The sequence below is a fragment of the Xenopus tropicalis genome, chromosome 7 (genome assembly GCF_000004195.4).
Source record: "Xenopus tropicalis strain Nigerian chromosome 7, UCB_Xtro_10.0, whole genome shotgun sequence".
Taxonomy (NCBI): Eukaryota; Metazoa; Chordata; class Amphibia; order Anura; family Pipidae; genus Xenopus; species Xenopus tropicalis.
In genome coordinates this window covers 92,320,691-92,346,333 of record NC_030683.2, presented here as the reverse complement: position 1 = coordinate 92,346,333, position 25,643 = coordinate 92,320,691, and the positions used below count along the sequence as shown (strand labels likewise).

Genomic DNA, 25,643 nt, shown 5'->3' with positions numbered 1-25,643 from the left:
TTTCATCCATGGACATGAAAGATTCCTTTGAAGAGCACAGCTAACTGCCCCCATGCATTAGTATAACTTGTTATGCCTGTAATCTTTAGCCATTATTATCATTACTGTGCCACAGGTGTTTCCACAACAACTCTTCTAAGATGGAACTTGTACCTTCTCCTTGTTCAGAGCCTCCTGTGCTTCCAGTTTATAGACTAAAAAATCTGCAATGTAAAAAAAACAAAGTGGAAATTAAACATAGGTAGGCTTTCAACAAATATATTTTGTCAAAAGGGTTAAACACATTAAACCAAATCTGTACTATAGTTTTAATAAAATCCTTTGCTCAGTAAATGTCACTCATCTGAACAGTTCTAATTTTAAAGGACTAAAACCTGTGTTCTCCCTCTAAACACAGGGAGAGATGCGAGATAGCAACAGTTCACCTATCATCTATGGTTAAGGCCATCGGTCAAACAAGTTGATCAATGGAGGATCTGCCATAAGCATACAGGGCAACACCAAAGTTACCACAATCAGTAACTGAAAGAATGGGAGGGGGTAACTAGGTAGAAACAATGTTGTTTTAAGCTGAATTGGCTCTATTGTCCATCAAGAACCTAGGTTATATTATTATTATTGACCCATGTTCCCTAACGTGTGACATTTAGGTGGACATCCACGTTAGCTTTTGTAGTTTATATTAATATTGCCGACTGCTAAAATGCGTATATGAGTGTAGGGGTTCTATTTAATAACACATATATTTAGCTATAGAGAATAGCTGCTTGAGAATACTGCCAGACTATAGTGATTATTTTAGTAGACAGACTTCTGGTGACCAGACACTCAAGCTTTCATATGGAAGTTCCATGACGCCTATGATTTTATGCTGTCTGTGTCTTTTATGGATTCATTGTAAATCACATTTGAGCAGATACATTAAATGAGATATATAATGTTTCAATGCAATTCCATAATATAAGCATGACTGTATTTACTGTTCGATTAGACCAAAGATACAGCGTGCTTTGGCTTCATCAGATTCAATCTAGGACTGGCTGTGGCCACAAAGTGCAACAAAACCCATCACATTCCCATAGACCTAATCTAATTCAATCACCCAAATATCTGAAGGGTGAATGCAGCTAAATGAGCCAGTACTTGTTCATTACTCATAAGGAGATGTAGCAAGAGATAAAACAATCAGCGCTACCATTTAAAATTGTATAGCTAAGTGCAGGAGGAGGGTGGCTGGCAAATAATGTGTTATTACACAAGACAATACAGCCTGAAAAGGAAGAGATCATTATACAGAATTCATTATCCCCTTCCCCTAGAACTGGGAGGAAGAGTAGAACCAAAAAAAAGTCATTTTCTATTAAATGGAACCTACAGTATCAAAGAGGAGGGAGTTAAAAAAGTAAGCAGAAGTAAAAAGTCTTTTTATTAAAACAAGTAGTTTCAAAAGGGATTCATAAAGGGGAAGTAAACAAAAAAAGTCAACGTAGACAAATAACTACCAACCTTCTTTTGTCTTCTTATGTTCACTCCTTTCTTTCTGCAAAGAACGTTCTAGCCTTGAGCGGTGTTCATAGACCACTGTCAGTAGAAAAAGTAAGGCATTTATTTAAATCCTGGACAGTTATATTGAGCAGCCCAAGAACCAAAGCCACGATTCATCAATTCTGCACTGATCAATGAATACAAAGAAAGCTGTGACTTGCAATTATTTAATGATATAAACATTCTGAAGCTTAACATGGCCTCAAATTCCTGCTTCCTACAGGATTCAATCTGCACCCATTAGAAACTTAGATGAGTGTTCCAGCTAAGCCAAAAGTTCATATAAAGATAATTTAATTTGTATTATACTGTAAATCACTGTGCACCTTGAGATGTTAAAGGGGTAGTGTACACTATTTATAATTTCACATCTTATTATCTGTATTTATATAAAGGTTACATCCCCAGCTAAGGGTATGATAATAAAGCTGCTGCTATAAGTATAAGCTATATATATATACAATTATTTGTACAGGTACATTCCAGGATAATAAATGGAAGCATTTATACAATATACTTTACTTTTAATTTACTATATCTATATGCCAACATATATCAATGTCTGCCCATATGTTCTCAATTTGTCCCAAACTCATTTGCATGACAGCATTATTAACTGTGTCAAACGATATAACAGTAACCGAAGAAGAAGGCATACCTAAATTTAAGAAGCCCCTCATTTGTTCTAATTGTTCCAGGCTCTGCCCACTTATGCCCCATTTCTATCAATGTGTCCCATGATAGAAGCAAATCACTGCAAAAAAAACATGTCTAAATAACAAGACCACTTTTATGAAATTACTTTTTTAAGATTCATCCCATGAAGCCTACTTTTACACATGGGCAGGGGAATTTGCATTGAGTATTCAAAATTGTTTCCAGCACAAGCTGAATTTACTTTACAAGTCACTAGAGGAGAAGCTGGATGAGGGTCCCCAGTTGTTATTCTTCCATATTTAAATCCCTAAATTCAGCAACTTACCTAGGACAAATGGTGTTACTATAAGACAATTTGCAAATGATATTCAATTTTGTTGTGCCTTTTAGCTTAATGATTTTTTTCTCTTCAAGTATTCTTGCCCCTCCTGAGAGAGCAGCTGAGGCACCCCGTGTATTGGTTTAAAATTTACTGGTGAGCATAACTTTTTTTTTTTTTTTTGTGCTATAGCTTATACAGAAGCAGTGGCCAGCTCCGTGTTGTAGCTCCCATCATTCCCAGCTACAGTTAAGTGATCCTACAGGTGACCAAAAAAAGGGCAACCATTGTGGAAGTTTCAACCCAAATGTGTAAATGTATAATTAAGCAGTAGAATAAAAGCTGTACCATTTCTTCCAATGTTTACTTTCAATATTACTATTCCTTACTTAAACAAACAAAGGAGAGAGATCCAATATTATCCATTTGCCTCAATGTATTTTTTTTTTTTACTTTGATAGTTTTTATTTTGCAAGATAGAGGGGTAGTATTCCCTTTAGGTAGAGAACTGCCTCCACCTCTTTAATCTGACTCTCTAAAATTGTAAGTAAAAAAATAAAAACAAGCCCAACATGATTATCCTGGGATGGAAAATAACGGACATCCACAAAAACAGCTATTTGGCCTGCATGCTCTGAGCGTAAGTCAATGATAAAATAAATACTTGCATTTTTGTGGTTAGGCCTTTGGTTGGTCGCCAAAAAAATGTGCTCTGTTAACCCAAGACAGAGCTGACACCCTAGAAAATATCATTAGCAGATAAAAATACATTTGGGGTCTGATTTATAAAGCTGTGGAAAAATGGCATTGAAATACACTGAAACAGCGTTCCAAGTTCCATTCGCACCCAGGCCTGACCATTCATAAAGCCCACAGGAATGGATCTTCAGGATTCAGGAGGCTAGCATGGGTAGGAATGAGAGTGTGTGGGGCTGGGGGGGAGATTGCCTAAAAAAAAAAGCACTGACATCTGCCCATGTGCAGCAATAATCCCTTCAAATGTGTTTTTTTCTATAGAGTACAATTTTCATCTCATCCATGAAGATGGATAAGGGGTGCAAGGCACCTAATATTATAGAACTAGTACTAATAGACTGATGTCTGGCCTGCTAAGGGTTGTGCAGATATCCCTAGACCTATTTATAGAGAGTACTGGAAGGGTTAATCATGAGTAAACTAACATACTAGGTTAACAGTGAGCAAAACACTTACAGTGATAAACATACTGAGCAAAATGTGGATTAAAACAATCAATTATTTACAACAGCAGCACTAACTTTCTTCAGATACTGTATTTTATAAAGGAATTTAGCAAGCTGTCTATTACCAGGACTTCCAAGAAATAAAATAGCACTTGGGACAAGTTGTCTTCAAAGAAACTGTAAATAAGTCTTTCTATACATTTTTTTTACATATTAAAAATAAACTAGCGATACAGCTCATCTGCAGTTGCCATTAACAATCTCTCATAATTGAAAATAACCATCATTTTTTTTATCTAAAAAGCTCCCAAGTAGAACCCTGTCATCCACATGTAGAAGTACTAAGCAGATGAAGGCTTTGCAAGCCCCCATAGGCAACAAATGAAGCATACAGAGCCTAAACATCACTGTTTCATTCAAATGTGATGCCTGGATTTCCAATTCTCCCTTCAGTTCAAAGGAATCCACTGCATATACACTAGTGCCATTAAATGCTCTTGAACCCTTTCCCATTCAGGGATGCACAGAAGCCTGATTGAAGTTATCAGCAGAAGTATTTTTGCAGAATATTAACCAAATATCTCCCTGCCTAGAGCACTTCCAAGTACAAGCCAACTATGTTAAGGAATGATGAAAGCATGTATTGGCACAAAATGACACCTACTGAATATAAGCACTCTCAACAGGCCTATGATAAAGATGGCAATGGTATTTTCTTTATAGGGTAAAATATTGTATTTAGCATAAAGCTATCGGACTGGGTTCATGTAGTGTATGTCCCCTTTACACAATTAAAAATTAAAGTTCATTAATTGTTTGAGAAGAGCTTGCTTACACTGAAGCACCTTGGAACACAGAATCTAAGCGATTATACACACATTATAGCATAAAAATCATCCTGGCTTAACTTTCATTTCTTTTGACTCATCAGTCCCACAGACCAAGGCCATTTTTTCCTTTTGCTCACACATACACTTCTGTGCAATTGGGTTTCAGAATTATCACACTACCAGGAATCTAAGCAAGCAGTTTCCTATTGCCATTGCAACTATCATATTCATGGCATGCCTGTGCCAATCACAACTCTCACAGAGAAGGATTCTGTTTCACCCAAGGCAGGAGGAAGGGTTCTCATTCAATAGGCTCTTCTCAGGTTAAGAACACATAAGACTTTTGTAGCCAGCACTAAATCACCTCCAGCACAGATATCAAGAACATCCTTCCATGCTTAGCATAATCCACATAGTATGGACAAATGGAAATGGAGTGGAAGTATCCTGAAACATATTGTGCAGCAAACACAAAGCAACAGTACATTTCCCTCCTTCTGAATGGCTGTGCTTTTTGCAGAGAGAACTGACAGTCACTACTAATGTAGTACATAGAACAAATGTTGCAAACAGGATGCCAGTAAGATAAACATTGTCATCCGGGCAGCACAAAATGTATCATTTCAAGAGTCTAAATACTTGGGAAGGTCAAGTGTCCTTAAAAAATACACAAAATCAGTTTAATTTTGGAGTAGGTTTTTTTTTTGGTCTGAAAAGAGAGTGCTAAGACTGTTATATGTGTTATGGGATGCAAAATGAATGTATCCCCAGAAGAACCAAATATCATAAACACATAAACATACCATTTTCTACCCTACAATTTACCTGCAGAGGTATGCTTAGTACAGGGAAATATATATGCTAATACAGTTCTCTCTCTGTACAAACTAGAATAGGAGGCTGTCCAAGCTCCAGCTATGTCTGACCAAAACAATAGTAGTCATTACTTCCCTCTCTTGCCAAGCTTAAAGGAGAACTAAACCCTAAAAATGAATATGGCTAGAAATGTCATATTTTATATACTAAACTGACTGTACTAACAGTTTCAGTATCTCTATAGTAGTAATGATATAGGTGTGTACAGATGTCACAGAAGCTCTTCTTCTTCTTGGATTCTGTTAGAAGTGCCTCAGAGAGTGCACATGCTCAGTGGGCTCTGAGTGGCTGCTGAGAAGCTGACGTTGGCCTGTCAGATAAACTGATGCTATAAGGCGGATTATTAAATTCCGATTCTAGTTGCACTGATTTCTGATATTCAATATAGTAAGTTTCTGTATTGATATCTAATCAGCCGAATATTGTGACATATATATATATATATATATATATATATATATAAATAAACACACAAACACACAGTAAGTTGTGCATCAGTCCCTAGCTCTGTAAGTAACAACAGCACAGAGCATATGTAGTGAATCAGTAAAAAAAAAAAAAAAAAAAAAGGATCTTAGGAGGCTCAGATCTTCCCTGATCTTCCCTGCAAAAGGGATGTAGCTGCATTGGGCTGGTACAGAAGCCCAGAACCTAATGTACAACATTTCTGGGCTTCTTCTTTAGTAAAGCTTTAGTTCTCCTTTAACCTTAACCACCCAGAGTTTATAGTGCCAATATGCACCACAGCATATAGTTGTAGTGGGAAACACTAGAACATAGGATTGTGTCCTGCCCTTCTGCACACAGCCATCTTTGTATTTCAAGGGAAATAGGCTGCACAGGAGGGCAAGTGTGACTTCAAAGAACCTCCAGTCCCCACCCATATTTAAACTGCCTCTGTAAAAAATAAGGAGAAATGTAAACTAATACCATCTCTGCACCTCCAAAAACACCTTTCAACAACAGGCTGTAAATATTAAAGATAATATTTCTGCATTCATTATTTCATATCATTATTTTATTCATGATAAGTTGTTACAGGCTGTTACCCCGCCCATTATATACCCATTCCCAGACCTTGGTGGGCTTCACTAAATCTACACCTGGTTGAGGCCAAGCTTTCATATGAAGAAACTATGGACTTTTTCTGCTTACTTTTCGGAAGATCAGTATCCATCAATGCTCTTCTTCTGATGTAGAAAGCTTTTTCAGACACTCTTGTGTGGGTCATTGGTTGACAGAGTGAAATGATTTTAGGCTGCAACTTTTTAGGTATAAATACTCCCAAAAAGTCAGTCCAGACACAGCTGCCTGAATACAAAAATATCAAAAGTGTGTGACTTCACCTTACCCTAATTTATCATGAGCAGCAAGAGACATACATGTGACTCTAAAGACTGCATCAAGTATACTGAAAATGGAAATCACTCTACATCTTTTTTTTTTTTTTTTCTCGAAAGGCTCTCAGATGACGGACCAGAATTTGATGAGAAAAGCTTATCTCCCAATTCTCCAGATGCAATTCAACGAAAAAAATGTATCTCACTGGTTATCACATCTCACTGTTTATGTCAAATCTATTAAAGTCTATGGGAAAATTTTTCTTCTCAAATTAAACCTTGCTCATAAGTTTCCATGTGATAAACCATAAAATAACGTTTTCTCATGAATCTAGCCATAAATATGACAGGATTACAGCCTGGGGAAAGGGGAAGGGGATAAGAGTGTGTTGACTACAGAGGTTTCCAGCATTTCACTGGACAATACAGCCTGCACTCTGAGTACATCTGCTGCCAGTTAGCTTTGTCACTGCTGCTCTCAGCAATGCTACACAAAGTATAATCTTTACCCACAGAAGCTAAATTAGGCATCTTTTTATATATAATTATACACTGGCACAACATAACAGCTAAGAGAGGGCTCCAGAGAAAGCATTTATACTAAATTGGATACATACAACTCCTTGCTTCAAATTAGAGATAAAAGCTAAAAGAGCCATAAGGAAACTATTAGACCTACTATGTTCCTTATTCAAATGTCTAAACTACAAATCCCATTATTCTCAGCCATTATTTGACCTAACAACTGCAGAATATATTATTTTACATTTTTGAACAACAAAAGGCACAGTGCAATGTGGAAAACTGTATACAAAATACTTAACACTTACCTTTACATAATCTTTTAGTATGATATAGACAGCGCAATTCAGAGACAAGTTTTAGACGGTTATTATTTTGTGTTTTGTAAATTATTTCGCTTTTTGTTTGCCAGCTCTGTGGTTGCTAGGATCCAACTTACCCTAACAACCTGGCAGTGGTTTGAATGAGAGGCTGGAAGATGAAGAGAAGAGGGCCCGAATAGAAAGACGAAGAATAAAAAGCAACAATAACAATACAACTGTAACTTTGAAGAGCAAATTCTTTAGCTGCTGCTGCCAATGGCCCAGTTGACCTCCAAGAAACCTGTTTCTCTTATTAATTACAATTGTATCTCAGTGCAGGTGTTGCTTATTTAGTTTTCTGTGCTCTCTGCCAAAAGCCTACTTATTTAATTAAGTTTGAGAAACACTGTATCCTTTTTATTGTTCGGTACAAGAGATAAAAGAGAAATGGGGACTTTTCAATAATAATCTAGGACTGCAGGCTGAGCTATTAAAATCGGGACTGTCCCCCAAAAATTGGGACAGTTGGGAGGCATGGTTCAACTGTATTCACAAAGTTACCTGCATCTATAGATGTGTCCTGCTTTAATTTTTGGGGTTGATTTAGCTCAGTTGCATATACAAATAAGAGTTTAGATTCAGTTTGGGATTCAAAATAATCTTTTTCAGTGGTTTCAGCATTCAGCCATGCAATGAGACACTGTGGGGTTGATTATGAAATATCAAATTATTGTTACTGTTCAGAGAAAATTACCAGCCCTTTATGAATCAGTCCCTCTGTGTCTGGTATAAAGGCATCCAATAAAAAGCTAATTTATCATTTACTTGGTAGGGGCTCCCTGCTGCCTAAATAAATAAGAATAAAAATAATTAACCCCGTAACAGCCTATGCTGATAGCTGCTTTTAGCTTTTCCAAGAATGGCTGGAAGTGTAAGTGCCCAAAGGAATTGGATCAATCAATATTTACCACATTGCCGGGTATTCATGGCCAGGGTAAGTGAACAGAACACTCATGCGCTGCTGTTGAACATCTCCCTCATCCTCAGGAGCTTCAAGCTTCCGCCTCACTGTCAGTTTCTTAAAGATTAAATATATGCAAATAGGGGCTGGTGTTTCTGTCTCTTAATTGAATCCCAGGAAAGCTAAACCGCTTGCAAAGCTGATAAAACATCCAAAGGCCAAACTTCTACTAATTCTGCTTAAAGGGATCCGTCACTGAAAACAAAAGATAAACTTATGTTAAAAAAAGAAAAAAAAAAAGTGATGTAAAAAAAATTTAGGGAATAAATAATGTTGCCTTTATTGAAAATGTTCTAGTCAGTTTTATTGTTTGTGAGGGAAAAAGTACAATATTACTTTTTGTTTGTGTCTGTAAGTACCCTCAGTGTATTTGGGCTGAAGCCCGGTGGCAAATTTTTGGAAATACTATCTGCTGTACTGAACATGGCCCAGATGTCAGCTAGGCCAGCTAAAATCTTATATAATAAGAAAGCACAAAATGTATAAGAGTGCTCTAATCAATCTTTACTACAAGAGCAACAAATACTTTCTTAACAATGCCTATCTATGTGGGATTTATTCAAGATTTAGCACCCTTTGGTCTGGGCCATTTACTGTTCCACTGACCAGCACAATATCCTGCCTTCTTAGTTGCCCTCTGTATCAGAGACCTTGCTTCAGATTAACCAACATGTAGTGACATAAACTAGTGTGCCACCACATTCACAGATGAAATACTAAATAAAAGATTAGAGCCTCATAAAAGTAAGCATCAGCTCTGGTTTAGAAAAGTACAGAACTGCTAAAATACAGGCAGGATTAGGCCCTGATTTTTAGGCCCTAGATTTTGGCAAATACCAGAGGGGCTGCTGTAAGATGCCATAGACGGTCACTATATATTGGGCTGGTGGGCAGCTGTTTGGGCCTCTGTGCCCCTGAAATGCCAGGGCCTATTTTGAATCTCAGCGTAGTGTCTTACACACACTCACACACACATTGAGCTGCTGTTCCATTCTCACTCTGGGAGGGCAGATATTGAAAATCAGTAATGCTCTCAGTCACAATTAGTGCCCAAGAGTGTGCTATGCATCATTTGGGTGATTATGTGCTTGTTTACATAATTATAGCGATGTTCAGTGTCTGTATACACAGCGATTGTACCTATCTGCCATTGATTGACTTACCCTACATTCTCAAATCAATTAATTTAATAATTGAATTAGCTGCCTTCCTCTTCTGCCTCTTTTACTTTCAAATGAGGATCCAGCAGCCATAAATCATTGCTCTTTAAAGCTACAGCTTTCTTAATATTGTTACATGTTATTAATTAGCTTTCTATTGAGGCCCAATCTATCTTCCAGTCTTTCATTTAAACTATGGTATGGTTGCTAAGCTAAATAGCACCCTAGCAACCACATAGCTGTTGAAATTCAAAAATGGATTTCTGGTAAACAAAGAGATAATTAAAAGAAAACACAAAAGTTAATCTGAAAGTGAAGTACCTAAAGAACCTAAATTGCTGTTAGCTAGCCTCCATATAATGGGGGCATTACAATAACATACTGTAGTTGCCAGTTGTCCTCAGTTTTCACACAAAGGCTCTGGTTTTGACTTTCCATTCCTAACAAAAATGAATAAAATACAAGTCTAAAATGTTCTACTGGAAAATCAATATTACACAAATAAATTTGCCCCTTAATCTAGGCAATAACTTTTAAGTAACAAAGCTTCCTCATTAAACACACATTTCAATATAACAATAACAAAATTACAGCAAACACACTGCATGGATAAAGCTATTGCTTATGTCTATAAAGCAAATGGGATTTATAGAAGGTAAGCTCCCTAGTAGCAAAATGCTTTAGCAGCCATAATTATACCTAGACCTTCCCTGACATCTCTAACATAATTATCAGTCTGGCTGGCAAATGGAATACATTTGTAACACTGTAACATGCATATAATACAGATACAATAATCAACTGTAAACAAACATTCAAAATCTAATCAAAATAACAGGAAAATCAATGTTAATGCATTTTACTGTTGCTTTAAAAAAAAAAGGCTCCCATGTGTTAATGGCTAACTTTAGCTTTACCAAAGCTGCCAGTATCTTGTGTCACAAGTTTCCTTACCATCTCTCTTAGCTCTTACTTTAAACACATATGCCTGTAAATGGTGCATAGTGATAGCACAAGTTATGTGATGTCACTTCTCATTTCTCATATGACCGAGTATATTATAAAAAATAATGAACCGCAGCAAAATATTAGGGGTCAACTTGGAACTAACGCCCTATGATCAATGTTAGAATTTTACACCTGGCCCACTCCATTAATAGATACCAGGAAAATGGAGAAAGATGTGTCACTCCACGAGGAGAACCCCAGGCTGGTGCAATTTTCAGCCAACAGGAGCACCAGTCTGGGGTCTAGACTGGGGTCTAGACTGATTTCCTTTTTCTCTGTAATAATAAAATAGTACCTTGTACTTGATCCAAACTAAGATATAAATAATCCTTATTGGGGCAGAACAGCCCTATTGGGTTTAATTAATGGTTTATTGATTGTTTAGTAGACTGGAGATCCAAATTATGGAAAGACCCCTTATCCAGAATATCCTTGGTCCCGAGCATTCTGGATAATGGGTCCTATACCTGTACTTGTAATTAAACAACATTTAGAGCTTCAATTGTAGATTATCCCTATTGAGTACATGCATAGGAAAAAATTACCCTACAGATAAATATAAAGATATTAGAAATCACCCAGGAGTTATATGCATCATGCATATATGCATTATGCATATTTTTTCAGATTATTTATCTTGAAGGTTACTTCTATTATTCTTATTATCCTGTACAGGTACTATGTAATAAAAGACATAAATAGCATTTAAGTTCACATTTTGCAATGGCTTGAATTTTTGTGGTGAAAAATAACAGCTTTTTCAGTAAGAAGCTTTATTATGTACATTGGGCACTAATGCAACACGCAATCTATTGTCCATTGGCAAATGATGAGTGGTGTACAACAAAACTGATATTGTACGCACAAAGGTAACGTTACTTGCAAAGACAAAACCCCACCTGAATTGAACATATTTTCTGTTACATTTCTGTTCTATTAACGTAATACTACACTGTAACCATACCTGTATTACAGGCAGCTTGCTGCACACAGAATAAGGTATTAAGAGAAATACAACTGAGGTCATATTCAATTACTTTAGTAGCAAATAACAGAAGTGAAGCCAACAGGACATTGTGGAGTAGAGCCAAAATACAAAAGGTCAGAAGCAGAAAAAAATCTGGCGCATATGTGCCCTGCGTCTAAGCCTCAAAGCAGGAAAATCCAAACTAGGCCATGAGTGATACAGAAAGCAGCCAGGTCTATGATTTCATATATAGCTTGGGGATTAGTAGGAAGGGTTTTTTAATAAGAAGTTGCCTTACACACACATAAATCCCTTCAGAAAGTCTCTGTGTTCAGCAGGTAACTTAATGTGTGATTAACGGGATTCATGTTGCAGATTATAATTGTGTGTGCCTACTCACAGCTGCTAAAGTAAACATCATTATTTGGTTACATGTAACGTTTGCAATGTTACTGTCATACAGCATGCAGTATTTGTGCTTAAGTTCCTTTTAATATGAAACAGCACATTTTTACTTTCCTCTTGCATCTTTGCAGATTCAGCCCAGGTAGCTGCTACTAGTAGGGTGAAGACACATGGAACTATTTGTCACGGCTAAAGAATAAGACAATGCTATTCATTTACTGATAATTGTCTCTAGGTGTGTTTTAGCAGAGGCAATTCTCAGTATTGTCTATTTCAGGGTATTTTCTGGCATTTAGTAGCCGTGAACAAGTAGCTGCTACTAGTAGCTCAGTGTGTCTTCACCCTAAATGCTATTCTGCAAACAAGGTACACACCTTTGAATGATGTGCTGCCAAACTCTTTAGTTTACAGCTGGTAACAGTATTTAGAGCTGTTGGGCCACATTGTCTTCATCCATTCCTACAGATCCTCAATAACACATAGCTGCTCAAATGTGCCTACAAACACTAAAGAAGAAAAAAAAAAGTCTTCGATAATGTTAAAAGTTTATGAAAATAAACCGACTGTCAATAGTGACATCAATTTTGACTTAATTTTAAATGTTTGCTATCCATAGTTTGTATATGCCTATGACACAATAAGTCAGGATTTTAAATGTGAAATAAACTTCTCTATTTCACTCCAAACAATGAAACCTTGGAGTGAGCATCAAGTTGTACACTAATTTTTAAAGTAGAACTAACGCTTAACAAAGAATTATTTTCTACAGGATGCACCATATGTTTTCGGATTCTGTACTAGCCCAACGCTAAAGCCCTATTGCAGCAATGATTCATGTGTCCAAAGATACCCTCAGAAGCTCCCAATCTTCTTTTCTGCTGATTCACAGCAAATGCTTTGAGTTCTCGGTTACCTGAGCTTAGGGACCAACACAAAATATACAAAGTATAAAATTCACAATAAAAGAGACATTACATTAACAACTCATATTGATATTATACGGCAGCATAGAAATCAATGCATTCTGCTTCAGAATCAACAATCAGCCTTGCAGCACAAGCTCTCATAACAGATGTAAGTTTGGTTTTTGCTAAAGTGTTGATAGTTTTCCATGTCGCATAATAGAATAGTTGGCAAAATATCCTCGAAAAGAAAGCTAAATGTGAGCGTGGATCAAAATGCACTCCTAAAGGAAAAATTTACTCCCAAACAATGCAGGTCTCTATAAACATCTTGCATAAACAAGCTCATATGTAAAACCCTGCTTCATCTAAGTATGTGCTGCTGGGTACTCCTATATAGAAAATTTTAAGAATTACGGGCTGCACCTGGGATCATAGGATTCACAGTGCACACAAACAAGCCAAGACAAACATACATGCTGGGCCCCATCAGCCAATGAATGGACTGAGTTCTGCCTTTTACTCTCACATTGCTTCCTGTTACAGTTAGAGCCGCATTATTTCTGGTCATGTGATCTCTGAGGGAGCACACAGCCCATCACTAAATGGTGGATCAAGGTAAAAGGATGTAAAAGGGCAATATTTACTGATTAAATATATTTTCCATTTTGGCAAGATTCTTTAATAGGTCACGTAACACAAACTATCTGTTGGTTAAGTATGCATTCTGGGGATATAGTTTTCCTTTAAATCCAAACCACAAACATAATTAAACAGACTCATTAGCTTGCCAGCACTACAGTGATATCTCTGAACAGCTAAAAATATGTTTCCTCCAGCAATTCTCCTCTCCCAGTCATGTTTTTACTGCAACACTTTGCCAGAGAATGTTCTCTACTCGTGTACTCTTTTCCTATGTCTAAGAGTTATACAATTTTCCATTTTTTCAGTCTTACATATTTAAAGAACGAATAGTTATACCTCCCAACTGTCATGATTTTGGGCTCAGCCCGCAGTCCCAGATTCTTTCTGAAACGTCCCTCATTTCTCTTTGATCTCATGCACTGAACCTGCACTGAACCTGCACTGAACCTGAACGCTAAAAAAGATACAATGTTTCTCAAGCTTAATTAAAAAGTAGCTTTTGGCAGAGGAGCCAGATAAGGTAACAAGCCACACCTGCACTTAGATACTATTGTAACTAATAAGCTAAACAGGTCTCTTGGGCAAACTGAGACTTGCATCTTAAAAGGGAAATTTCACCTTTTTTAGCAAAACTTTAACACATAAAACAAAACCCCCTGTACTGTACAGCGTACAGGAGTTGATCCACTTCTCTCTGGCTGAGAACAGAAAAGGCAACACTTTGTGAAGCCTTAGCCTAAGGTTAACAAAAGGCGTTACCCAATTTTTTTGTTATTTAGCCACAGAGTGCAACAAAAATGATAGCTTTTCAGGCAGTGAAGGCACCCTTTGTCAGTGTGTGCAATTCCTATTTTTACAACCATTCTGACTACAGTGATATCATGCTAGGGATAATCAGCACCACCACCCAAATCTTTGCATGTACATACTTGCCAACATTTGGAAAATGGAAAGAGGGACAAAAAGAAATGCAGTGCGTAGCAAGATTTTTTGGTCACACCCATCTTTGCGACCACACCCTCTAAATACCACTCCCATTTTACTAAATTTGGCAGGTTATTTAAAGTTTGAACACATTTCTGGGGGTTTTGGGGTCATTTATTTTGTTATTACAGTTTCAGTTATTTTGGGGTCATTTTATGTGTTATTACAGTTTCAGTTATTTCCACTCCCAGTTTCCCCAAGTGACTTGTTTAGCTTATTAGTTACAGTTGTATCTAAGTGCAGGTGTAGCTTGTTATGTTTCTGGGCTCTCTGTCAAAAGCCTACTTATTTAATTAGGCTGCGGTCACACAAAGCATATGGTGCATATTTTTGGCGTATTCAATTCATTCAGGTGCAGGCACAGGTAGGGTTAGTTTTAAGTGTAGGGAGCATACTTTCAGCACTAGTTCCTAGCGGTTTAAAGGATGTTATACCTACAGAGTTTAGGATGCAGCAAATATAAAGGGCTTGTGATAGATTAGAGCAGTAATCCCCAACCAGTGACTCAGGGGCAACATGTTGCTCACCAACCCCTTGGATGTTGCTCCCAGGGGCCTCAAAGCAGAAGCTTATTTTTACATTCCTGACTTGAAGACATGTTTCGGCTGCATAAAACCTGCCAAACAACTGACCACATAGGGGCTACCTAATAGCCAATCATAGCTCTTATTTGGCACCCCCAGAATTTTTGTCATGCTTGTGTTGCTCCCCAACTCTTTTACCATTTGAATGTTGCTCACAAGTAGAAAAGGTTGGGGACCCCTGGATTAGAGGCTACACTGGTAAGAAAAGGCTTGATCCTAGTAGGTAGAGCAATGGCAACATTACTGGGAACATGGAGAGGCATAGAATGTAGCTTGATATGTGTATAATGTTAGATACCAGTAGGCTTGAGTGGCATGGGCAGCAAAACATATTTGATCATGGCAAGACAGCAAAAAAACAGAAACCTTATATTTGCATATAGGTAATTTACAATCTTAGGTAGCAACTAAGACTTGCCTAAAAGTACTTCACAAAAAGGACCAAGTTATGCCATGTTAATCCCTACTAGCTTCCATAATGACAACACTCCTCCCAAGCTTATGGAATGAGCCCTAGCCCAAATGCCATAATACCTATTGTAATACCTATCTACCACAACTGCTTGCTTTCAGACATAACAACTATTACCTGCAGGGTACATGGCGAATTACTATTAACCCAAAAATAACACCTCAAACCATTCAATTAAACTTTGGCACAAGATTTTCTAAAATGTAAGAGAACCCTTGCCACTTAGCCCGCTGGGGTCAACTGCAATTAGACTCTATGCACATACACCTCATGCCAGATATGTAGCTTGGCTTATCACACAATTTGTTTGCCCTACACTTTATACAAGGTTTACAGACATTTTATTCAGAGTTCTGCTGGCAGTGTAAACTGGGTAAATATACATCTAGTTGCCCATGCCCGGACTGAGGAAGTTTGGTACATAAATAGAATACATAAGTTCCCAGGCTACTGTATACACTTGGATAACAACATCTGACTGACTGGCCCACCCAAGCCGCTGTGGGCTCAGCATCATCACGTGACTGGCCTCAGTGGCGGGGCAGCCAGAAGGACACATGTCACAGCAGTGCTACTCGGGCAGCAGTTTGCCGGAACAACCAATAAGAGACTTGCGTTCTGCCACACACCCTAATACCACGATCGCACATAGCGGTCGCACTGCTGTCAGACTCAGTCGCTGAGAGTGGGGGGAGTCCTGCAGGGAACTTTGTAGCAGATAGAGCTCCATGAGCCCGGACCATGTGACAGGAGGAGATTCATGTTAGCCAGGGTCTGTATTGGGAAAGCTCTGGCTGCCCATCAGGAAACAGGGAAAGCACATTCTCCCCCTCCCTCCATCCCCCGGATATCAGGAGCAGAGGGAAATCGCACGCCGATGCCTTACCTTGTAGCTGGGCAGACAGAGCCTCCTGCTGCTGCTTGTTTCTCAGGGCCAGGGCTTCGGAGCTCTTGGCTTTCTGTACGATATGATTGTATAGGAAGATGCCGGTGGCCAAGGCCAGCACTAATAGCACACAGAAGCCTGTATGGAGCAGACTCTTCTGCCTCCTGCTGCACATCCCTGTGCCCATGTTCCTGTGCTAGTGCCAGCCTAGGGTTGTGCCCAGCATGGCACAGAGGCAACCCACACAGCCCTCAGCAGCACCCACACACCCCGGCAGTAACACGCACGGACACCCCGGAGGGTAGCTTCATCCTTTATAGGTCCCCAGCGGGGCTGAGTATCATGTGCAGGGTGAGCACCCAGACAGTGGGACCCGCATCCACAGCAGGCTCGGTACATGCAGGGCACAGCCTTCTTCCCACCGTCCAACTTTACTCTCCTAATAAGGGCTTCACTTCACAGTAGCACTGTCCCCTGTCTGAGCGCCCCCTTGGGATTTGCTGCTGTACGCCTCCCTCAGACCAGCAGCCGCCGAGCACAAACAGACCAGACTAATAAATGTCCTGGGCACCAACAGAGCGCAGCGCCCCTCACTCACACACCTCAGCGCCCGCCTCTCTCCCAAACTTGCAATATTTTCAAAGAGGAAGAAGCGCTCCCAAAGGCTGACAGACAGGGGAACCGGCCAATGGGGTGGCTGATGCTTCGAGAAGGCGGGCCGTGGAGTTAAAGGTCTGCAAGAAAACACCATTTAAAGTGGCAGGATGCCTTGTTTATAAGCTTCACTTGTATCTTTTGCTAAGGGGGCTCAGAACAGCATGTGGGACCTAGTCTCCTGCAAGAAAGGGGCCTTATTTTATTGAGTTGCATTGGAGTTGTCACAACCTCCTTAGCTCCAAGGAACAAGTTCAAAATAGTATCTGCAATCTCCAGTGACAGTGACACTTTGTAACATGAACGCTTTTATTATTTATTAACAGATGCCACTTTGAGTCATGGTTGTTCAACTTGTGAGCTTTAGCTAACAGGTTTCTGCCAGGATGCTACTAGGAGTTGTGCCTTCCCCTACTGTGTAATGCCCTCTGAGAGGGAAGTGTTCTTATTGGCCCAGGGGTGTTATGGGTGATCCTAGCTAAAAATGGGAGGAGGAGGAGCCATGTTCTTTCTCTCTGAACTGCTCAATGTGTAGTGGGTGGACAGTGCTGGGCAATCTAAGGCTGACGGCCCAAGGAAAAGTTAGGAGATCTATCACAGGCAACTAACCCCTTCAAAATGCCTTTCCCCCAGCAACAATAGGAGTTTCTGGTGGAAAGGCCTACACATTGCTTCAGTTCTCCCATGTCGCATGAAGTTTCCTCCTGCTGGCAACTGTGCTCAACCTCGGAAAGCCAAAGAGATGCGTAGCCCTTTCCACCGGCGACTCCTATTGTCACTGTTGGAAAGGCATTTAGGAGCAGTGTACAATCCCTATGAAGCCACTCTGAGAGATGCTAGGGGCAGATACAGTGGCATAACTGTTTGATATTTAAGCTGTCACATCTCCTGCGGATGCCATTAAAAGACACAAGTCCAGATATACAATCACACCCCCTGCACCCCCAGTAGTTACACACCACTGGAGACAGACACCTGCCTCATGTAAATCTATGATGTTGGGTTGCCACCTGGTTGGTAAAATGATGGTTGATGGCAATGTTTCAAATAGGGACAAAAGATAAAAAGTGTGGTGTTTTTTTTTTTTTTTTCAAAAAAGGTAGCAACCTTACTCATTTGTTCTTTAGTAATTCTACTGTTTCTATTTATGAACCACTCATACCCAACAGCTCTTTTAAAGTGTTTATGATATTTATAGTTCAGAGAATTCATAAGAATTAATTAAAGCACTAAGTTGATGTGGCAGGAATATATCAGTGCAGCAAATACACTAGGGGAGATGTTTGAGGTTACTATTGTGATGTAAAATTAATTATATTCTCTTTGCCAATGGAAAGGACTACTCATCGATTTGTCTTTCTGAAGTCAAAGAGGAAACTTTGCGCGACTTTGGAAAGCCGAAGCAATGCGTAGGCCTTTCTAACGGCAGTTCCCTTTGTTGCTGGTGGAAAGACATTTTGCAGAGTTTTATTGTAGGCCACTAAAGTCTCTGTGGGGTATTAGCCCAATAACTGCCTGCAAAACTGAAGCACTGCATGATGGGTGCATGGACTTGTGGTTTTCCATTCCCTGGTTCTGCTATCAATGCAGAGCCACAGGAACCATTTAATTGGTTTTGTACTAAAACTCAGTTGTGATGGACGGTGACCTTTACATTTGGGAAGCATGTTTTAGGCAGCTAACCTATGCATATAAAGTGGCGTGTCTTCAGAGATAGGCTTTATTAAATGTTGTGGTAGAAAAACCATGATTTAAAAGGTCACATGGTGACAAGTGCAAATGGCATAGTTGTTATATTCCTAGGCTTCGCTGCAAAATATTTCTAGGGGGTCCTTATTCTTGGGGTAGATGGTGCGCATCTGGCCAACTATGTCAAAGTCATCTTCGGTCTGGCCAGTCCTACACTCACTTTTATCTGATTCATTAAGAATTCTACTGCTTCATTATACATTTTATACAGGGTAATTTACTAGTAGCTTAATGCACAGAATGGCTTAATGTTCTGTGTATGTTGATAATGGGGAGTGCAGAGTGCCTGCAAAAGTTAATGTGAAAAAATGGTAAAACGCAGTAAGTACTGCAAAAGTTAGAGTGTTTTATTAAAATACGTTTTTTGATACTCATTTATGTTGATAATTAAGGCTTCATTGCACGGAAGCAGTGGAAAAGATCGGAAAGCATAGCTCTGAATCTATTCATTTATTGTGATTTACAGTGCAGAGGGCCTCTTGTTTCTGTCTATGTGCTATGTTTGAAAAACATTTACATTTCACATTACTTGGGAGTCTCACCAGCCACTATATTCTTGGGTACTTCCAAGCAGTTCCTGTGTCTGTTGTCAATATTGCTACCCCCTTAGCCTGTGCCCTTATTCTTTTTATTGCAGAGATAAAATATTTGTATTAGTAGATCAAAATATTTCCCGCATGGTATAACACAGCAGTAATGCAACACAAACTACCATAGATCAATATGCATTCCTACATAATGTTACTGCCCACCCATATTTACTAAAAGTCACCTTCATCCCAAGGTTGTTATAGTGCAGCTTAGATAATAATGTCTCAGCGCTCTTGTCACTCTTCATACTAGAAAGTGACCTCCTGACTTCTCTGCAATTTATAGCTTCAGGACTGTAGTTTGCCACCCATTGCAGTCAACTTATATTATCCAAGCTAGGTGTTGGTTTGAATGCCTAGCAGTGTATGTACATTGCTATAGTGCTACATATCTGCCTAAAATAGAAAAAAGCATTCACACAGCATAAAGCACATTGGCATTCTTGTTAAGGGTAATGTCCCACGGATAGATTAGTCGTTCATGATCAAGTGCGTTTCTGGCCCCTGTGATGCCGCCACCCCCTTGGCCCCCCGCATACCTTTACAGCACCAAAGGGGGTCCAGGGGGTGCATCGCTAGTGTAGAGAGCGCAATTGTGAGGGCAGTGAGATTAGGGAATGCCCTTCCTAGTGATGTTGTGATGGCAGATTCTGTTAATGCCTTTAAGAGGGGCCTGGATGATTTCATGAACAAGCATAATATCCAAGGCTATTGTGATGCTAATATTTACAGTTAGTATTGATGTTGGTATGCATAGTTTATGTATGTGTGTGTATAGATAGGTCAGTATCAGTTTATGTGTGTGTGTATGTGTGCTGGGGTTCACTTGGAAAGGTTGAACTTGATGGTTTTTGTTCTATTTTGAGACCAACTTAACTATGGATGATGACAGTTTGCATAAAAAGTAAAAAGCGTTTAACCCTGCATAATATAACAGACCAGAAAGAATTTGACCTAGCGGTTAAGTGATAATATAATGTGCGATCTCCTGCTGATCAAATTGCTCACCATAATTATGACTGGTTGTTCCTATCATGGTCAGTGGAATTGTGGTGTCTATAGCAGCTGAAAGCAACTGTCTCCAGAAAATTAATTTTCATATCATGGGCAATAATAAGGCAATTGATGCACATTCCAGATTCATTGACCTGAATGTTTAAAGACCACTCAGATTTTTTATTTTTCTCAGAATAGTGCTGTCACGATCTCCCTGTGGAGACGCTGTGGAGTACCAGGAAGGTGGGAGCCTGAAGACTGGGTAACCCGGAGTGTAACCATAAGTCACAGAACTGGTGCCAGAGGCCATGTTGAAAGTGCAGAACTTTAATAAACTTAGTGATGTAACCGAACACACAAAGAATATACAAACTGAATGTAGAACGGCAGGCAGAGGCAGAATCCAAAAACAGGCAAAAGGTCAGGGCAAGCGGCAGTCAAACGAAGTAAAGGACAGGCCAAGGTCAAAACCGGGAAATCAAGGTAGAACAAGGAAGGGCTCAGGAACAAGGCAGAAGGCAGGATCAGGACACGGAACTGGAGCTTGGAACCAGCGAGAAACAAGGACACAGACACAGGAACAGGGAACACGAAGGCAGGGTCACGAGAGACAATTAATGACCAAGCAAGGGGCAATGGTCAGGGAAAAGCTTATAAAGGGAGAAGATTAGAAGATGGGAAACACATGAGGTTAATGAGGTGGGCGGAGGGAGCAGAGAGAAAGTAGGAGACAAGGGAAGAAACAGACAGACCGAAATGCCTCCAGTGGCTACAGAGGCAAATGCATGCCGCAGTAACACCCCAAGTGGTGTTCGAATCCCACTGATCCTGACAAGTGCCCCCTTTCAGGACATCAAGTCCTGCAATTAGTGTAGGAGCAGGTTCCATATATACATCTGTACTTCTTAAGGCAAAGTTATGCCACAATTTCTGCCTGGTTATTAGTGTTTCATATGAGCACATTGCTTCCCTTGTATATGCCATTCCAGAATGTGTTAGTGAAGCATAATCCAATGTTACAGGTGTATCTGTACATAGCAACCCCGCCCCTACTGAAGTAATAGTGGTATGCTCCAGGAACACATCAGCATCAATCAGGGCCAGGCCAGCGGGGCACCCTAGGTAACCCTACTGGCCACCTCGCTCCACCCCTGCCCCCCCACCAGTGCACACACACACTTTATGACTACAGGGGTGGAGAGACGAGCCACTATCAAGGAGAAGTGGGAGCAGTGGGAGCTGGCAGGTCGGGTATCATGAGCAGGACTGGAGAGACTCGAGGGCCTGGATATCGGTAGGCAACAGGTACATTCCTAGTGCCCCCCCTTGCGTTGCACCATAGGCACATGCCTCTCCTGCCTACCCCTTGACAAAGGAATGTGTTCCAAAACCCTGGGGTTTTCTCACACACGTGTATGCTTTTTCTGTTTTATTATATTTTGTCCAACCGGTGGTATGTATATTATGCATTGTAATTGTGTTTCCTGGTTTGAGAATATTTACCATAAAAAGAGCATTATATGTTAATAGGTTACTAAGTGTGCATTGAATAATTGATTGATTTGCATTAATATTCTGTTTGCCCCTATGTGGGCTTGGGGAACAGATTCTCATTTGCACCCTTTATTCTGTTTTCTGTTAAAGCCAGCTATTTTTTGCTTTAGCAATTGTGATGTGCCCTCCAAAACCGTTTGTTTGAATCATAGTTACACTTCTTCACAGAAGGGGATTGTTTACTTCTTACATCTCCTACACAACCATTTCCAAGCTATTATTATTATCATCATCAATATGTGATTATATTTTGCTATATAAATATGCTTTGTATCAGTGGTATGGGAATAGTAGAGAGAAAAGGGACAGGCACAGTAATAAGGAACGCCCAAATAAATATATATGAAAAAAACAGTGTGGGGCTTGGTGATATCATTCTAAAGTCAATGATAAACAAATATTTTTGGGTGACTGGCATTGCTTGCAAGGGTGACAAATTAGTTTCGCCCCACAAGCCCATATTCATATAAATGCTATTACGTTTTATTTAAAAAACGCAATAGCAAGCCGCTTTACCATCTCTTTCAACAGAGTTTGTAATAAGCGCAAACCTAGTTACATGCAGGAGAAGTGATGAGAAGGCCCTATGCATGATAGTTTTATATCCAAAGGGAATGAAAGAGCTGGCTGTAATTACCAAAGACTATGCCAATGTATTATGTATGAGCAGAAAATGATTTTTTATTTGCAAATGTCATATGAAGCCTGGTATGATTAACACCTTCCTGAATAATACAAGAAGAATACATTGATGCTTTGCAAGTAAATGCTATATACCTTTGGCATTGTGTAACGCCATTAGATTGAAACATTTATAGTCTCAGATTCAAAGTTTAATCTTCTCAAAACCCTTCACAAACTTATCCAGAAGAAGTAAACGTACTTCATGCTAGTCAACCAGCTGTTAACTGAACCATTGGGGAAATGTGCATTCTTTCTTAGTCTCATAATAGCAATTAGATCTGAGTATCTGGATCAAATTACAACCAATATTGTATATTTATAGCGAGAGAGAAAAATTTGCCCCTTTGGTGCCCAAACTGAAACCACAAGCCCAAGATGTGGACTAACCTCTTTACCCACACCAATATTTTTCAAAGGCTTCTACTATTGATGAGTAAAGTCATCAGAGAATCAGCCAAAAAGCTGAGACAATGAGCAGAGGGGGTAAGAAATGTGTGCTGCATATCAGCAGGTAAAACAGAAAAGAACTGCAGGTAGGGGAAGAAAGAGGCAATGATCAACAGGCCAATACAAGTGCCCAGGTGTAGTTGTGGCCACTATTAGTACGTGAGCAACACTGAGTAGTCCAAATAACTGAGATACCTTGGTTATTATACACTGAGATGAAGTATTTGTAAATAAAAACAATAGGCAGTCAAGGTTTAACTCTGTAAGTCCAAATAATCTACAGTGCTCCTGTGACTAGCACTTAAAGGACAATGAAGGTTAATATAAATTAAAAGTAAGTCTAAAGGCATTCTGTTTCAGTATGAAGCAAGGAGGGAAAGGAAGGGAGAATACCTTTTTAGAGATGGCTGCATGTTCTAGAAAATGTGAAGTAAGTGTGACTGAGTAAATATTTGATTAGGTGAGCCAAAAGTGTGGCGTTTTTACTAAACAATAGGAGGACTATTGGGCAGTTTGCTTTTTAAATTTTGACTTGCATTCTCCTTTAAAGGGTTTGGGCTTTTCAGTCAAAAAGTGACAATTTTCTTTTTGGAAGGAATAATAATTAATTAATATACTAAATTAATTAACTAATTAATAATTAATTTACCCAGTGTGTCCCTTTCATATATAGATTGCTCAAATAAGATGTGGGTTATCACTTTGTACTGTATTTGCAGAAATAGGAGAAAGAGCCCCTTGATGTCACTGGTGTGATGGATTGCTGTGTCGGCTGCACTGCCCACTACTGAAGGTCAGAATATCATTCATAGACAATAGGCTGTGTCACCAGCAGCATTCCCTAGCATGGGACACTACTGTAGACATGTAAAGAAGATCTCTTAGCTCACCTGGACTAAAGGGAAAAGTGATACAAATGTGATATTTTACAAGTTGGATTAGTCAGCAGCTTAATCAGCTGTAAATATGAATGTTGGTAAAGACCTATTTAGCAGCAATTTTTCATACTCAAAATGATATTGCATTACATTTCCATGTCTCACATCTGGGACCATAAACATTATTGGGAAGAGGTTTCTCTGTGTCACAATAAGGACACCAAACTTTTGGGTGAGCACCAGATACATACTGTAACTGAGCTGCTTCCTTTGTGTGAAAGTGGTGAAAGTATATGAGTTGTAAGATGTGCCCTCTAGTGGTAATTATATATAAAACAAGTTTTGAGTACTCTTCATTCCTTTGTTTCATTTTATTTTTATTAAGTTTTAAATTAGACAAGCAAATTGTGTGACAGAATATTCTGAAATAAAGCAGTATTATTTGTCACTAGAAACTTGTCTCTTGACAAAGAAAATGTACATGGTTGGCAATAACAATAACTATCTTTTTATCTTCTACCAACTAAAATTATACAGAAAGTCAAATGAAATATTATGTCAATGGCTACAAATTCAGTTGTTAACAGAATAATTTTAAGGCAAATGTTTTTTTTTTTTGCTTGTGTCTCTTTTGTTTTTGCTTTTGGTTTTAATAGTTAAGCTGAGAGGTGTTAAATGGTATAAGGCCTATGGGACACACAGCAGGCCTCACATTTTGCCTCTTGAGTTTTCTTCTGCCGAAAAACAGGTCTTTAGAACATCTGCTCCTGCTGCTCTTGTGTTTTAGGATAGCCAGCTGAATGGCATAATCATGCAGAAATATCTGGATAGGGTAAGGCCATTTCAATTCTTCTTAATACAAAGGAGTTTTGTGCATGTGAAATAACAAGTTTGTTAATAAAAAAAAAAGTTTCAATCCCTTTCATTAATAAGTTTAACCTATAAAAACGTAATTATTTTAGCAGTTCAACAAGACTTAATTAAATACGACGGTCTTGTGCTATGTCTGTGAGCACACTATCATTCTCCTGGACTTAAATCTGGCATTGAATGGCGACATAGACTGGAAATGGATGGCACAAGCATGCACACTCAGATTTGCCGGTGAGCAGGGTAAAGTAACATGGCAGAGATGACCCCCCCCCCCATCGATGGATGCACCATACAAAGCTATAAATGAAAGATATGGGGAATGTTACATTTATCAGCAGGGAGTTTTGAAAAGATGCAACTGGCCCTTTGAGGGGTAATTCAGTTTTGCTGAAGCTGAAAAATTCTACCTGTGCACACGCAAATAATGTCACAGAGTCTTTAAAATCAGGTAACTCCTGAAGATATAGGGGGTTGATAGCTCTGTCTAAATGATTGTATTGAGGCCAAGTACAGGACAGGACGGTTACCCTCAGAAGAAAAACATTTTACTGTTACCTTGTTTAACTGAAATTGCCACTAACAGTAAGGTTA

At 39.1% G+C, this 25,643-nt stretch overlaps 1 protein-coding gene and 1 long non-coding RNA gene across 3 annotated transcripts in view; both read right to left on the bottom strand.

The window, feature by feature from the left end:
- LOC100485996 (Golgi integral membrane protein 4) overlaps positions 1 to 17,275 on the bottom strand; it is a 50,583-nt gene extending 33,308 nt beyond the window's left edge. The window contains exons 1-3 of one of the 2 annotated variants that reach the window (XM_002938852.5): positions 16,628 to 17,275; positions 1,507 to 1,581; positions 154 to 203 (exon numbers count right to left, since the gene is read on the bottom strand). In XM_002938852.5, coding sequence (XP_002938898.1) covers positions 154 to 203; positions 1,507 to 1,581; positions 16,628 to 16,814 — 312 coding nt within the window. In that variant the 5' untranslated portion in view covers positions 16,815 to 17,275. Of the gene's footprint in view, positions 1 to 153; positions 204 to 1,506; positions 1,582 to 2,203; positions 2,295 to 16,627 lie in introns of those variants that run through there. The other variant, XM_012967118.3, reaches the window with a different exon arrangement.
- LOC116412080 lies at positions 9,847 to 13,453 on the bottom strand. Its single transcript, XR_004223534.1, has 2 exons — positions 12,529 to 13,453; positions 9,847 to 10,214 (listed from the first exon to the last, which is right to left on the bottom strand). It is a non-coding gene; the product is annotated as an uncharacterized LOC116412080 (long non-coding RNA).
- Positions 17,276 to 25,643: the final 8,368 nt, after the last annotated feature.